The sequence below is a fragment of the Choloepus didactylus genome, chromosome 20 (assembly GCF_015220235.1).
Source record: "Choloepus didactylus isolate mChoDid1 chromosome 20, mChoDid1.pri, whole genome shotgun sequence".
In the NCBI taxonomy this organism is placed as follows: Eukaryota; Metazoa; Chordata; class Mammalia; order Pilosa; family Megalonychidae; genus Choloepus; species Choloepus didactylus.
Genome location: NC_051326.1, coordinates 24,030,710 through 24,045,795, shown reverse-complemented (window position 1 = coordinate 24,045,795; position 15,086 = coordinate 24,030,710). Strand labels below are relative to the sequence as shown.

General features: G+C 40.4%; 1 protein-coding gene across 5 annotated transcripts in view; it reads right to left on the bottom strand.

The window, feature by feature from the left end:
• Window positions 1-15,086, bottom strand: part of PSD3 (pleckstrin and Sec7 domain containing 3) — a 514,520-nt gene that overhangs the window by 312,691 nt on the left and 186,743 nt on the right. For all 5 annotated transcript variants that reach the window (XM_037812498.1, XM_037812499.1, XM_037812501.1 and 2 more), the window contains 2 exons: window positions 13,032-14,115; window positions 9,963-10,358 (listed from right to left, as the gene is read on the bottom strand). In XM_037812498.1, coding sequence (XP_037668426.1) covers window positions 9,963-10,358; window positions 13,032-14,115 — 1,480 coding nt within the window. The remainder of the gene's footprint in view (window positions 1-9,962; window positions 10,359-13,031; window positions 14,116-15,086) is intronic.

The following is a 15,086-nucleotide window of genomic DNA, read 5'->3' as shown; positions in this document are numbered from 1 at the left end:
TGCTAACAGGAGTAGGGCAACCTGATAAAAATGACAGCCACCAGACCTAACTAATGGATAGCAGAGTCTGCCTCGGTGCCCCTACAGGGAAAGGAGACTGGTTTTAATAAAGTCGTTTTCTTTCCCACATTTTTTTTCACTGGGCTCCTGCTATTTTTGTTGGGATACGGGAATTATGAGGATCAGGATGTACAAGAACTAAAAGTTACTTTATAAACAGAAGCAGATTAAATTACATACACTCAAAGAAAATGTGCCCTTTCAAGAATGCCCTGCTTCACCCAGAAAATTATTATACTTAACATCCAGCAATTTTGCTAAATATATACCTAGCCTAGAGCAATTCTCCCATATGTGCACAAGAAGCCACGTATAAGAATGTTCACTGCCACGTTGTTTGAGATAAAATACCACATGCAGACAAAATGTCCATAAATAGGAAAGTGAAAAAAGTTATAGTATACTCATGTAATGAATATTATACCACAAATTAATAAACTAGGACTTTATAAGTCAATATGGCTGAATCTCAAACATTGAACCAAAAAAACAAGTTGCAAAAGGAAACAAGACGATAGCATTTATATAAAGTTCATAAGCCATGGTAGACATATATATAGTATATGTAAAAACACCATATGTTGTTTATTGATGCATACCTACAGGGGACTGATAAACACTGACAGGTCATGCTTATCTTTAGGGCAGAAAAGAGGAATGGAACCAGGGAGACATTCACAAGAGATTGCAATTTATCTGTAATGTTTTATTTCTTAAATTGGATGGTGAGTTCACAGGTGCTAATTATTTTCTACTCTTTTTGGTACGCCTAAAATGCTTCACAAGATTTAAAGTCAACTGCCTAATGGCTACCTTACTGAAAATAGTGGCACCTGTTCAGGCTGGAAGACTAACCAAGCAGGAGAGCAAAGAGCTTTAAAGTCCATTAACTCCCTACTCTCTAGTTCCCCAAAATCAAGTAGCTGCTACTAACACCTCAGTTTGGCTCCCTTTATCTGGGAAGTCCCCCAATCCCACTCCATCTCCGTCTCCGTCTCCTCCCCTCCCCCTTGGACCATGTATGCATACCCACCTTATCCCTCAGAGCCCATCTCAAAAAGCAACACTTCCATGAGGGCCTCAGTGACACCCTATAGTGCAAGGAGCCCCACCCTCTAAACCAGTCTTGCTCTCCTGGGCTCTGCAGGAGAGTTATTTGTGAAGTTATCTTATCTCCCCCCTACTTTGGAAGACGCCTTTGTATCTAGTATAAGATAGTGGCTCACCAAGTTCTTCATTCAACAAACACTGAGTGCCTGATACGTGCTGGAGGTTCTCCAAGACCCCTTAAGACTTGAGAAGTCTATGGCCTTATAAGAGGCACAGACCTGTGCCTTACTAACTATAATATCATAGGATGAATCCTGAAATAGTTGTTAAAGGAATGTGAGTGTGAATGAAGGACTTATGATTTTATCTCACGATATTATTTCCATGCCTCTAATTTTCTCTATGCTAAAGAGGTCATATCACTACTCTTGACAAGAAAATGTTACCTTGTTTATGTTGAGTGAGGCTATTAACTAGATTACAAGGACAAAAAAACAGACTATCATTAAAACTCATCCTTCAAGTAATCTAAGGCTCTCAGAATTATTATTATATACAGACGACATCCTTAGTCAATCTCATCACAGTCCATTCAAACCAGGCCATTCTGAAGAAGTTTTAGACAATATTTGAGAGGTATTATTACTGATAATAACAGCCAACATTTATTGGGTGCTCAAGTGCCAATAAATTATCCCTTTTCTCAGATGAAGCTCAGAACCAAAGCATCCTGACTTAACTTATACTCTTAGCCACTAACCCATACTGTATCCTAGTAGAAAAATCAATGATATATCTAGAACAGGGACAGATATACTGTGATCACTACGCCAAAGATGACACAAAAAATTATTGAAGGTTCACAGCACAGCCAGGGCCCCTCACTTTTACAAACCTCTGTTAGTCTCCCCTCATTCCCCATCACAACTTACCTTTCACAAGCTGCACTCCCTAAGAACAGGGCTTGCGTCTTACTTGGCTTTATATTCTGCCTCTAATCAGTTTCCAGAGCTTCTCAAAGTTTAATGTGCTATGAATCACCTGTGTATCTTGTTAAACTGCAGATTCTGATTGAGTAGGTCTGGGATGAGGTATGAGCTTCACAGTTCTAACAAGCTCCCAGGTGATGCCTATGCAGCAGGTCCTCAGACCACACCTGGAGTAGCAAGGCGTCTGACAACCTGGGCTGCCAATTAGAATTACCTGGGAGGCTATTAAAGTGCTCACTGTCCAGCTTCCACCCTAGACCAGTGGAATCAGCATCTCTAGTGGTGAAGCCTAGGAAGTCAGAATTTTTTAAGACTCCCCACACAATTCTAATACGCAGTCAAGTTTGAGAACCACTATTTTAAAGCTTTACTACTCAAACTTTGGCCTGTAGACTACTGTTCCACACCAGTATGTCTCAATTTTTAATGTATATAAAAACCACCTGGGTATCTTCTTAAAATGCAGATTCTAATTTAGTAGGTCAGGAACAGAGCCTGAGATTCTGCAGTTCTAACAAGCTCCCAGGTGAATGCTATTGAGTAGCAGACAGTGAGTAGAACAATTAGAAAATCTCAGTAATTCAATGAGTGTGATTTATAAAGCTTTCTTGTCATAATTCTAAATTCAGAGACCAGTAGAATAGAATGCCTGTGAATCAGGTGCAGGTGCAGGCATCTGAAACAGCATATGAGGTAAGAGGATTGCGAAATCAAAGCAGAGATCTACATTGGTTTAGATGGAGTTTAAGATTAAACCTCATTAACATTCCTCAGAAAGATCATATGCAACTTCCCTTGCACCATGACCACTGTGTGTCTCAGGTACTGAATACAAAGGCTCTCTGCTAGGAGCTTGAGCTAATTCAGTACAGACTTTGTATTTAATTTATAGAAAGCTATGGAATCTATAGGGGAGAGGATCAAAAGGAAAACGAGATTAAAGCATGGGAAAGTGCCCATTTTGGATTCAAGTAAATTCATACTCCTATGTAAAACACCTTCAAAGAACTGTTTATTTGGGGATGGTCTCTGGTCTTTTTCCCTCTGCAAACCAGGGATAACTGAACAACATTCCTCATGCAGTGTTGAAAATCTGGTGCTAAGTGACCCCTGCTGAGAGGAAATGTCATTGCTTCCTATAAAAACAAAAAGATTACTGTATCCTCATGACCAATTAAAATATTAACCATCATTCCCGATTTTATTTCGAGCTATGATTCTCCTTGTAATAACTTATTCCTCCAATGTCCTTTATCTTTGAAAAAGATCACCCAGGTGGCCAAAAATATCCACCCAAGGACATTGCTTTTAGTTGCTTTAAGACTTATGTTAAACCACTTAAGCCACAGAATTAGAACTTCTCTGGGAAACTCTATTTTAAAATCATCATGCTTCACACAAAAGGCACCCAAGAGGGAGAGCCTAAGACCTAAGACCACCAGAGTCAAAGCCACTAGATCTGAGGGCACGGGAAAGACAAGCCGAAGACCACAGCACTCAGCTTCTACACTGGCTTTCTGACAATCCAGAGATGAGAGACAAGCACAGAAGAGCCGCCAGGAAATTCATCTTGGTTGGCACATTTCCTACAAAAAGACACAAAACAGTGCCCAAGTGCTCGTGTGTGAGCATCTATCTCTCAAGCCCCTCCTCACCCTTGATCCTCTCTCTCTCCCCCAACTCCCCGTCTCACCTACCTTCAAGCCCACATTCTCACCAGCCCTGTAAATATTTCTACGTGAAAGGCCGTCGCTATCCTCAATTTAACCTAGTTTACATTGACCTCATTAGATGGTCTCTTAAAAACCCTGATTCCCTCCCCAACTCCTGTTGATTATTTAACTCAGTAAGTCTCCATGCCTGAAATCTCATGATCATTTCTGATGTGGCCCCTCATGCCTTGTAGGCAAATGTTCGCCAAATCTTTCTTCGTCTTCTTTCTTACCAGGCTTTTTCTTATCTATTCCTTAGACTTTTATTCAGATTACTGTAAAATGAATGTCCACAAACCAGAACTTAGTAAATTCTTATGAAAAACTGCCAATTAGGTAGTAAGGCTATTTCCATTTTGCCAATAAGGAATCAGTGGTTCCACAAAGTGAACGGACGTGCCCAAAATCAAGCAGCCGGTAAAAAAGATGACAAACTCCTGGCTTCTGATCCGAATTCCTCATATTTACTCCACCCTACTGCAGTGCATTGTGCTTTAAAAAAAAAGAAAGTGATGTTTTGGGAAGTCCAGTAATAGGTGCTTCAGATGGCTCAGAGCCGGGACCGCTGGGTGTTGCTGGCCGCTCCGGGGCTGACTCAGGGCTTGAGAACGTGGCGGAGGGGCATGAAGACTTCGCTTCAGGTCGCTACCAGAGTTGGTATCGTTATCCTTTCCCGTCATTATCTCCTGCTATGGACAGATAGTGTTAGAGCGCAGTGATTTTCTTTTGTTGATTTTCTAACGTGATTAATCTTACTTACTCCTCCCTCCTTTACAAGAGAGGGACCTTCATTACATTTTACTTTTGGAAAGGTCCCAGGTTTTGTGTAATTTGCTCACCGTTACACACCTAGGAAGTCGCAGGGGCAGGACTCAAGCCTAGGTATGATCAATTCTGAAACTCGGTAGAGCTAGGGCCCCTCATCAGGCCACAGGAACTCCCTGAAAGTAAAAATCAAAATTCACCTTTACAACTACCTCGGGGAGCTAAAAAAAGAACAAGAACCTCATTTTCTACAAAACACATTTTAAAACATAAAAGGATTTGAGAGATCGCTAGAGCAACAAACAGTAACCCAATAATGAACCTCTACAGCAGCAATGACAGAAGAAAATTTGGGAGCTCCATGGTCATCCAGATCTAAAAAGGCCATTTCACAAGATGAAAATCTTTTTCTCTGCCACAAGCTCAACTGATACACATTATTTTAATTTTTATTTTAAGATATACAGAGTCTACTAACATGCCTGAAGGTTTTAAATTGGGATGTTGAAAAAATTTTTGAAATCACACTTCAACAAATCTCTGTATTAATCTTGTTTCATGTGACTACTTCCTAGGCAGAAAGATGCTAAGGAGAGGAGAAAGAAAAAAACTGAGAAAGAGAGAAAGAAAAGAAATAGTTCTAAACCCCAGAATTCCACTTGGGGGGTAGAAAGTAAGAAACCACAAATACAAAATTCAGAGGGGGCTGAAGACTGACTGAGGCACTTTCCTCAGGCATATCAGTTGCACACAGATGTAATTCATCTCTTCAGCTGCACTCCGTATCCTGAGCAACATCTGAAAGAAAAACTAGGATGCTGAGACATTAAATATATCTATTCTTTTAAAAGATAATTTTTAAAAGCAGCTTTGTGTAACTGAGAGAGCCAAGAGAAGCTCCAACCATATCACTGTATTTGTTCTCTCCATTGTCCTAGCTGTCCAAACCCCAGCTCAAGAGAAACAGACAATATTCAGCTCTGTTAATTGGCACAATGGCAACATCTGTGCCTTAAAAGCCTCAGGTCAGAACTTACTGATTGGAGTCATGGTCATCAGCAGAGAGGCCACTGAGGGAGAAGCACCCAGACACAAAGGCACCCATTGGAACATGTGTAACTGTAAGTCTCTAATTATCCTTTCTAATTTTGGAGCCATGTGACTGGACTTTAGACAGCACTGCTGACCCCCGTCAGTCTGAGTGCTATGTAGCTGGACCACAAAGGGAGATGATGCTACTCTTTGCTTCTTCATTAAAATATTGTGTTACACTTGCTTGGTGCATTATCTCCCAGCCAATACGCAGCTGCCTGGTTGACATTCAATGTTCAGATCAGTCAAAGCACCTGGGATAATTTACCTATTACTGTCCGGATTTATTCTGGGATTTTAAGAGGCTTTTTCATTTTAGAGACAGTGATCTATTTGATATCACAAAAGGATTTATCTTTTAAAAGACAGAGTGAAAACCAGTATTCTAAAATAATGTGCTCCCCAACCTGATACTTGAATACTATGGATTTGAAATATTGTCTTCTTTTGACTTGAGTGGGGAGAGTAACAGGATAAAACAGTCTCTCTCTGGCCACCAGAGCATGGTTAATTTCAAGACTGGAAGGCATTCTGAGAAATGAAACTAAGATTTGCTCAAGTGCTGTGACATCCTAATTACCTTTCTCAAACACTTTTACCTCTCCTTAAAGAAGCAACACAACAGAAAACCAGTACAATGTAATCCTGCATTCAAAAGAAACCACTGTGAAATATTACCACTGAAATAATCCTTAATAACAAAGGCACATATTGATGTAGGAAAGTATTTAAAAATACATCCATACAATGCCAAACAAGTACATTTTTGTTTTGAGAGCAAAAAAATAAGATATTTGGCTCTGCTCTATGAACTCATGATCACTTGTTGAGATAATTTAATGTTCCAATTCAGTAAAGGATCAGTAAGAGCAAGGGCTCTGAGGCCTGTCTGCCAGGATTCACATTCTGGGTCTGCCATTTACCATCTCTGTGACTCTGAGCAAGTTACTTAACCTCTCTGTGCCTCAGTTTCCTATATCTGGAATATTATAAAATTAATAGTTCCTTTCTCCTAGCTTATTATGGATTAAAAACCAGGTGTTTACTAATTAAACAAAACCTATGAGATGCAAATGACTTAAAAACACTTTTAGAAAATCAAGTAATCATGATATTTTCTTAGTGGCCAACAATATTTTATACATTAAAGTCAATACTTCAATAGGGATAGACTTAATTTTCTTTATTCACTTCTGCCTAAAATCAAAGAAGCATTATCAGGATAGACCTCATTAGGCCTGTCATTCTCCTTCCTTTGTTCTTTCCTCCAAGTTCACTTTATTCATTACGGTCAAACCTCCAAGTCCACCCCTGAGGATACTGGGGTGGCTAGTGAACACAGGTGGAGCTCTAGGCATGTGCACTTGTTTTATTTCTCATTTTTCATTTATAAATATTCCCAATATCACAATATGTGTTAATGAAGTTCGAGAAAGTAATTTTTTCCTTAAATTCTAACCCTTTGGCCCTGAGTTCTTGGCTAAGGGAAGCCAATCATGTTGCCTATGGTGCAATCAGCATTCTAGTCTAGATTTCCTTAACAGGCTCAATACCGCTGTCTCCTTCCTTCCCTCTGCAGACGGATGTTTAAATGCAGAAGAATGAAAAAAAAAAGTACTCATTGATTACTTTAAAAATGCATGGAAACATGTTTATTAATAATTTGGTAATTTTTTTTCTCAAATTGACATACACACAACCATCACACCATCACTACCTTTGCATTTAAAGCTTAGTTTCTTGAAAACAGACCAATTCACAGATATGTGGTTCTACAGGTATGACAGAAACTAGATCAAAAGAACAAATAAAGATGTAAGAGACAAGGCAGCCCAGGACAGTGAATGTACCTGGTCTAGGAGTCAGGAAACTTGAATTGTGGTACAGGATCTGTCACTAGAAAGCCATGTGGCTTCAGGTAATTCACTACATCAAACTGAAACTCAGAGTCTTTATTATAAAAGGTTATCTAAAGCTCCCCTCCAAACTCTAAAACATCATAATTTTTCACGCCACAACACTAACACAATTCCTCGGATGCTGCAACTTCTCTGAAGCACCAAAGTTAGAAAAGTAGGCAAAGAAAAATATGAAGTCTATTCCAGCTTCTCTACAATTTCTTAGGGTCATTAAGTCCTGCCCAATTTTTTTAAACTCTGAATATAGACATATATCATAAAACAAACCTTGTTCCATCCATAACTGCCTATTAGATTATCATGCCAACTCAAAAAACACAAAATGGGGTGCCCCACCAAGCTATTCAGTCTAAGCCACCAGCAGTGCTCACGGAGCGATTGAAGGATCCCCAGTCAGGAATCAAGTTGGAGGAATTCCAGAGCTGCATAAATGAGGCTCACTTATCTCTAAGATACGTCTCAGTCCTAGAATTTGGTCTTTTTATCACTAAGTAAGATCTCACTGTTTGGCAATGCAGTGACACAGCTGGAATTTATCTCCAGGCAGCTTGAGGTATACACTGTCTAAATCTGAAATGCTAAATTCTATAACCAACTCTAATACTTTATCTTAATACATTTAACTCTCTCCATGCTAATGACTGGCACTCATGCTGGCCCAAATGATGGCTGCTTCCTATTCTAAGTGTGCAAACCATACATTCACCCTCCCTGTCACCCTCCCTCCTGTCTGACTCCCTGGTGTTCATCTCTCACCTTCATCTATACCTGCCTCCCCACCCCCACGCCCACCCCTACCCCATGGCTTCTGCAGCAAATCCTCTTAGCCCAAAACACCCCAGCTCCCCAAATCATTTTTGGTCTGTAATATAAGCACCTTCCTCTCAGTTGGGTTGGAATTTCAATGAAATAATCTGCCTACCTATCATATAGCACTTTATCGTAATTTACGGTTATCAAAGATGGCGGTGAAACAAAAAGACTGAAGTGTCACCTTTCTCTCAGCAATGCCTTCTCTCAGAGATTCAGGAAGTCTAAATGTGGCTTTATCAGCCAACAAATTCAGATTCAAACGCTTACTCAAGCTCACCACTGTGCCAGGTGCTTTAACCTATATTAACCCTTTAAATCTCACAGCCACTCAGTACACTGGATATCATTAACCCTGTTCTGGAAATAGATAAATCAGATTTCAGAGAGAATAAGTGGCTTGCCCAAGTAATTCAGACCCAGGTCTTCTGTTTTCAAGACGTGTGTCCTTTTCTTTACATCTCACTGTGACCCAATAAGATAACCAGCATCCACGGTCCATTCCACATGGACATGCGTAGCTTAGAGGTTATAAGGCACCAGTCTTGTATTTGCGCATCCAATGAACTATCAACCTATAAAGTAGTTTATAGAAAACTCAACACAGGATAGTCTGCTGAAGAAAAAAGATTTGTTGCAAACATGTGACATGAATACTAGCTTTAAAAATAGAAACCTAATATTTTTTATGCAGCTTTAAACTAGTTTATTCTCATTTAGTCTCCCTTCCCCACCCCCTCCTATACATTTTCAGGAAAAATAAACTAAATACATTTAATAGTTCAGAACTTTAGCTTCTCTGCCCACTGACGGTGATGTCAAAGGATAGGCAGATGATCTGAGGATGATGAGCAAAAAAATGAAATGCTGGATAATCTGTAAATAAACAGGGAAGCCCTAAATGATAGGTAGGTAATCTGTACAATTTGCCATTGTATTTCTGAGGTAGACTGAAATCCTAAATTACAGAAAAAAGGTATTTATAGGTTTTATCAACCTTATCAAGCATGAGTATAATCAGCTCCTTCCCCCACCATCTCAAAAACAGGAAGACAGCCTGGCAGAATAGGAAATTATAGAACAAGGGGCTAGAAGAGATTTTGGTGAGCATCCAATCTAACACTCTCAATTTACAATCAGGGAAACTTTAGCCTAATGAAACAACCTGCTCCAAGTCACTGACCATTGTCGGTGCCTCAACTAAAGCCAAGCTCTCTCAGCGTTCTTTCCACAGCACCATGCTCCTGCCACCAAAACTGCCTTGGAGCAGATCCATTGGCACTAATACCTACCTTTCACCCACAGATAATTGTTCAGAATCCAATTTACATATAGTAATCCAGGAAATACCACCGAATAAAATGACCACAGCATGCCAAATTGGCAAACCTATAGAGCATACTCTGACTGCCCTTAAAACCCAAATTATTTTTTGCTCACATCATTTGCTTTATAGCTACAGAAACTGGCCACATGCTTTTAAAATATGTTCCACATGCAAATTTCCCAAAGACAGAATGCTACAAAAACAAGCACCATGAAATTCAGGAGAAAACGACGAGTACCTTCCCCAGAAAGCGATCTCAGGGGTACCCTTTGTGTAGATGGAGTCACAGGTGTCACCCAGGCCATTGGTGATCCCACTCGAGGAGCCCATCACAATTCCACCATCTGCGGTGACACTGAGGACATCGTGCTGTCCTCCCCCTGATGTCCTCTCCAAAAACTGACCAGCTTCTTTAATGCGCTGCTGAATCATCGGAGTGAGGGGCATTTCAAAGCTAAAATAGCTCTCGGGCTCTGAGTACAATGTCTCCAACGACTCGGCACTGTAGTATAAAGAAGTGTTGTCCAGAATGGTTTCAAACTGGGAGCTGTACACATCAGTGGAATCCTCTGCATACCCAGGCCCCGAGACATCATCTTCTCCAACCCTGATGGACTCCTCTAGCTCAGGAATCCTGGAAAGGAAGTAAGAGTTATGAGTTTCTGTATTAGATTTTTTTTTCTTTTTTCCCTTTCAACAATTAAAAAAAGATAACATTCCCTTGAATTCATGGGCTTCTGTCTTAATATTTGAGAAGGAAGAAATCAGAGAAACATATCCAGGCTGAGAAAACTCTTAGCACACATGTACTACACAAGCCTATAAATAATCAAATAGCATTCCAAACCAGCTTCTTGGTGTATGAATACATCTGTTCCAATGAATATTTGACTAAAATATGAAAATCTCATTTTAGCCAACTAAATTCCACAAATTCAGATTAGCAACTACTGTCATTCTCAATTATAACAGAAGCAGATAAATATATGGTATAAATTTAATGGCATAAAAATACACTAAACTTTCAGCAGTCTATTAATACTTTGATTTAAAGAAGACCAACTGCTTTCAAGAGTATGACTACATCAGAATCCAAAGGCTGCCCCCTGCTGACAAGAGGCAGCACCACAGAGAAATTTCAAATCCAAAATTAGGCAGCCAATGAAGAACCTAAAGAAAAAAAAGTCAGAGGACACATTTATTGAAACATTGACAAAAACAATGAAAAACTAGAAACAACTTGCAAGTTAATATACAGGGGTGGGACACTGATTTTGGCACACCAATACGAAATACTAATATGCAGCAAATTATTCAAACAAAGAAAAATTTTAAACTCAGGAAATCAGGCTATGGAGTGAGAGGTCCAGAACTAAAAAAACATGGAGGTGTATTCTGGCTGTGCCCCTTCAGGCAACTCACTTAACCTCTCTGAGCCTCAGGTTCCTCACCTCCAAAATAGAAATAAAAACAGGACCTCATAGGTCATGCATATTCCTAGGTATTACCAAGATTCACATTCAACAACACAGTTGCTGTTGTTTTAAATTATTGAAAGTCTACCATGTACAAAATACTCTTCTGGGCTAACTCTAAATGGCTTCCCACTGCACTTGGAATAAACCTGAAAATCCTTATCATGGTCTAACAAGCTCCTATGACGACGCTCCTCCCCATGCACCACACTCATTTCACACCACTCTTACTACCTCCTCCGGCTCCAACCACACTGATGGGGTTCCAGATCTTCAAACGGGCCCTAAAGCGGCCTCTGCTTCGCACAACTCCAAGCAGCACACTGGAGTTTGCAGTCCAGGAGCCCTCCTTTGCACATGCTGTTCTCTCTGCCTGGAATGTTTATCCTCCCCATTCTCTGCCTGGCTCTTACTCGTTCTTCAAGTCTCAGCTTAATTATCATTTCCACAGAAACATCTTCCCCAAGTCAGCAACTGAAATTAGCCCCTTCATTCATGTTACTTTTTTCTAGTATGTCTCTGTTCTTCTCCTTCACAACACACAGCACAATTTGTGATCCTATACTTATTAACATGTTGATGTGGTCAATTTTTATCTTCAACAGTAAACTCCATGAGGACAGAGAACTTATCTGTTTTGATCATTAGGTGGTGCCCAGCATCCAGCAGTGATAAGTAGAGAATCAAAAAAATATCTGTGGAAGGGAAGAAAGGGAAGGAGAAAGGGAAGGAAGGAGGAATGACCTAACATTCTGCATAGCAGCCGAAGCACATATTTCAGTGGGAATCTAAGTACTGAGCCATGTGCCACGCAGAAGGCTGCTTCTGAGGGGAATCTCAAGTGTTTATGTGGGAGCAGAATAGGAAGGGAGAGAGGGGGGTAGCCATCCTGAAGGAACAGCACCTAGGGGCTTTGTTAGTTGCCTGTAGAGAGAGGGCATTTCCTTACACCAAGAAGAGAAACAAAAACAAACAAACAAATACACAAAAACCTTCTGCCTTGGCACAGATGTTCTCCCATATAAAAATATGGACAGGAGAAAAGACGATACAAATTTGAAATAACAAAGCACAACAAATGCCTTTGCCAGAGGAGCGGTCTACTGCCAGACTATAAGCAAAGGTGGCTGTGGGAGTAAAGCATGGGTCAGGTCTTCTGTTTATCCAGGGCTCTAAGCTGGACTGCCATCAAAAATGAAAGGAAAGACCGGAAATGCCATATGATGCCAAGTTTACTTCTCAGGGTCATAAATCAAAAAATATGCTACTTCTGAGAAGGGATTCCCATGTGAACACTGTGCAGCAACTGAATTATAAAGTTTACTTCTGACCTTCTAAGATGTCCTTTCTAAACAGGAATTTGGGTGGGTCCAAACCCAGAACCTCTAAGTGCCTGTATGTGGGCTGTTTGCAGGCATCAGTGATAAACAGGGAAGGAATGCCTAAGTTAGGATTTAATGACTATGGGATACATCAAAAAGAGTTCAAATCTTTTCACATCATTAAAAATAATTATGGGGTGTTTTTAGTACCTTGATGTTAGAAAAATTCAAATGTAACAAAACGTCAGAAATGGATTCACATAATTTGGCATTCCCAATCTCTCAATAACTGCTTCCGTGGTCCATGCTTAATGGACTTTTAAAACATCACTCTAAAACCTTAGAAACTTAAAAGGGATCTGAAAAGACCTGGCATTCAGTGACCTGTCTTCCATTCCCTAAAAAGAGGGCTTCAGTGGACTGTGAATTGAGTTCTATCAAACACAAGACAAGGATTTCCTATAAAACATATGAAGCATCGCAGACAGTAGGATTGTGCTGTGACCTCACCTTTCCCTGACGGTCTCCAGTTCAGGTTTTTTCTCAAGATGTTGTTTGTTTTCCTTCAGGAAGACTTCATCCTCTCCACTGTCCATAAAAGGCACAGGGGCAAATGTCTCTGAGCTGGTGCCAGGCCTCTGTAAGGGATCTTTCCAGTTTTCATCCCAAACACTCTCAATTAAACCAACTGAATTACATAAACCAGCAGATGAACCAAGATGGCTTGGCACATGGGAAAATTCATTGCTTTCAGGACAAACTGTCCTTTCCAACGATGTCACAAAATCTACCGGATGCCTTGCCTCGCTCTTTTCTCCTGCCCACAGTATCTCCACCCCTTGAAATTCCACATGTTTGGTCCGGCCTGGACGTCCTGTGGAGCTGCCTCGATCACATCCCCGAGGAAGCTCTCTCTCCAGATCAAACCTCCTCTCCCTCAAAAATCCACCACTGCCCACAGAGGTGTGGGCTGACACTGGACAAATGGGCTCCTGCAGACACAGAGCCCCTGTTCTCCCACTATTAGCTAACTGGGAAAGCTCTGGCTGAGTTCCTCCAGTGAGCAGTGCTGTCAGATCCTGTTGGATGCTCAAATAAAAACTTTCCTCAGTTGTTACTGCAGCTGAAAGAGGTATTTCCGGTGATTTTTCTTGGCCAGCAAGGATTAGTTTGTTTGCTCCCTGTGTTTTACAACTGGCAATGTCCAGCTCTTTTTCTACCTGCTGGACTGAAAAACGAGAACCAGAGTCTCTGTCCAGTACCTTTGTAGCCTGCAATGTCCCTGAAGCTATTCTGGTTTCTGTGGCTTTCAGAGCTGAAATCAAAGAGTCAATGGATTGTAAACTTTGTTCCTTGAGGTGACTTTGAGATGGGGCCTCTCTGACATCTTTTGGTCCTTCTGTAACACTGTTGAGCCCAGAGTGGTGGCCAGCCAGAAGCGGGTTCCCCTGCTGTCCTGGTGGGCAGCATGGCGGAGACTCCACATCAAACTCGAGGGAAGCCTGCAGACCTTCTCCACTTTCCTCCATGGTCCCATATTCTGGAAATTCATTCGTAACATTCTGTGGGAGTAAGGTGCTTCCCCCATGATCACCTATGAATAGAACAGAATGGACATGTGACTTGTTTTGAAAAACAGGTTCCACAGTGTATCAATAAATATCCACACACATTAGGCACTCAGTAATATTTATTTTTTTTCACTAGCTCCTTCTTCCCCCCACCCTTCAGCACACGTATTTCATAACCATGCCAGTGATACCTTCTACTTAGCCTATGTGAACATAACCACAGAGGTTTCAGTAGAGAAAGAGGCATTCTAATGAAGTCCCATACATGAGGATTCAGTAACTCAGTTGCTAGATATGCAAAAAAAAAAAAAAAAAAAGATAAGGCTATGGATCACCTTCCAAATATCACCCCAGTGAAGGAGTAACTACAATATTTATATTGACCATAACACCAAATAGCTTTATGACCCAGCCAATAACATTTGTACAGTGCAATCTCGGAGGCAGAGCCTCAGAAAACACATATAATCTATTCAAAGTCAGTAAATATTTTTGCAGCCAGAAGCCTTCCCTTTGCTGTTGGATTCTATGAAGGGGGGAAAAAGTTTCTAAAACATCCCTGGAGAATGAGAGTGAAGCCAAGATGGAATAAGAAACATAATCTGCTGAAAAAGATTTCCAGGAGCCCAACTGCATACAATTTAAATGATTTCTTATGCAGAACCCCAATATATGACACAGATAAAGCAACAGTAGTATATATTTACCATATTAGATCAAATTTAGAACATTTTCTTATTAAAATGGCAGTGAGGATAATGGGGACATTAAGACAAACAAAAAATTCAGTTTGTAGATTTATTGATGACAGTTGCAATCACATCAGCCCCAGTATCCAACTTCCTTTTGAGCATGGTTTTCGTTACTAAATCCTGATCAACACTAGAAATGTTATAGTGTACTCACTACACTTGTTGTTGTTGTTTTTAAGCCACTGCAGAGCTACAAACTTCCTATTTAATAATATTTGCTAAATGTTTGAATATATACATTG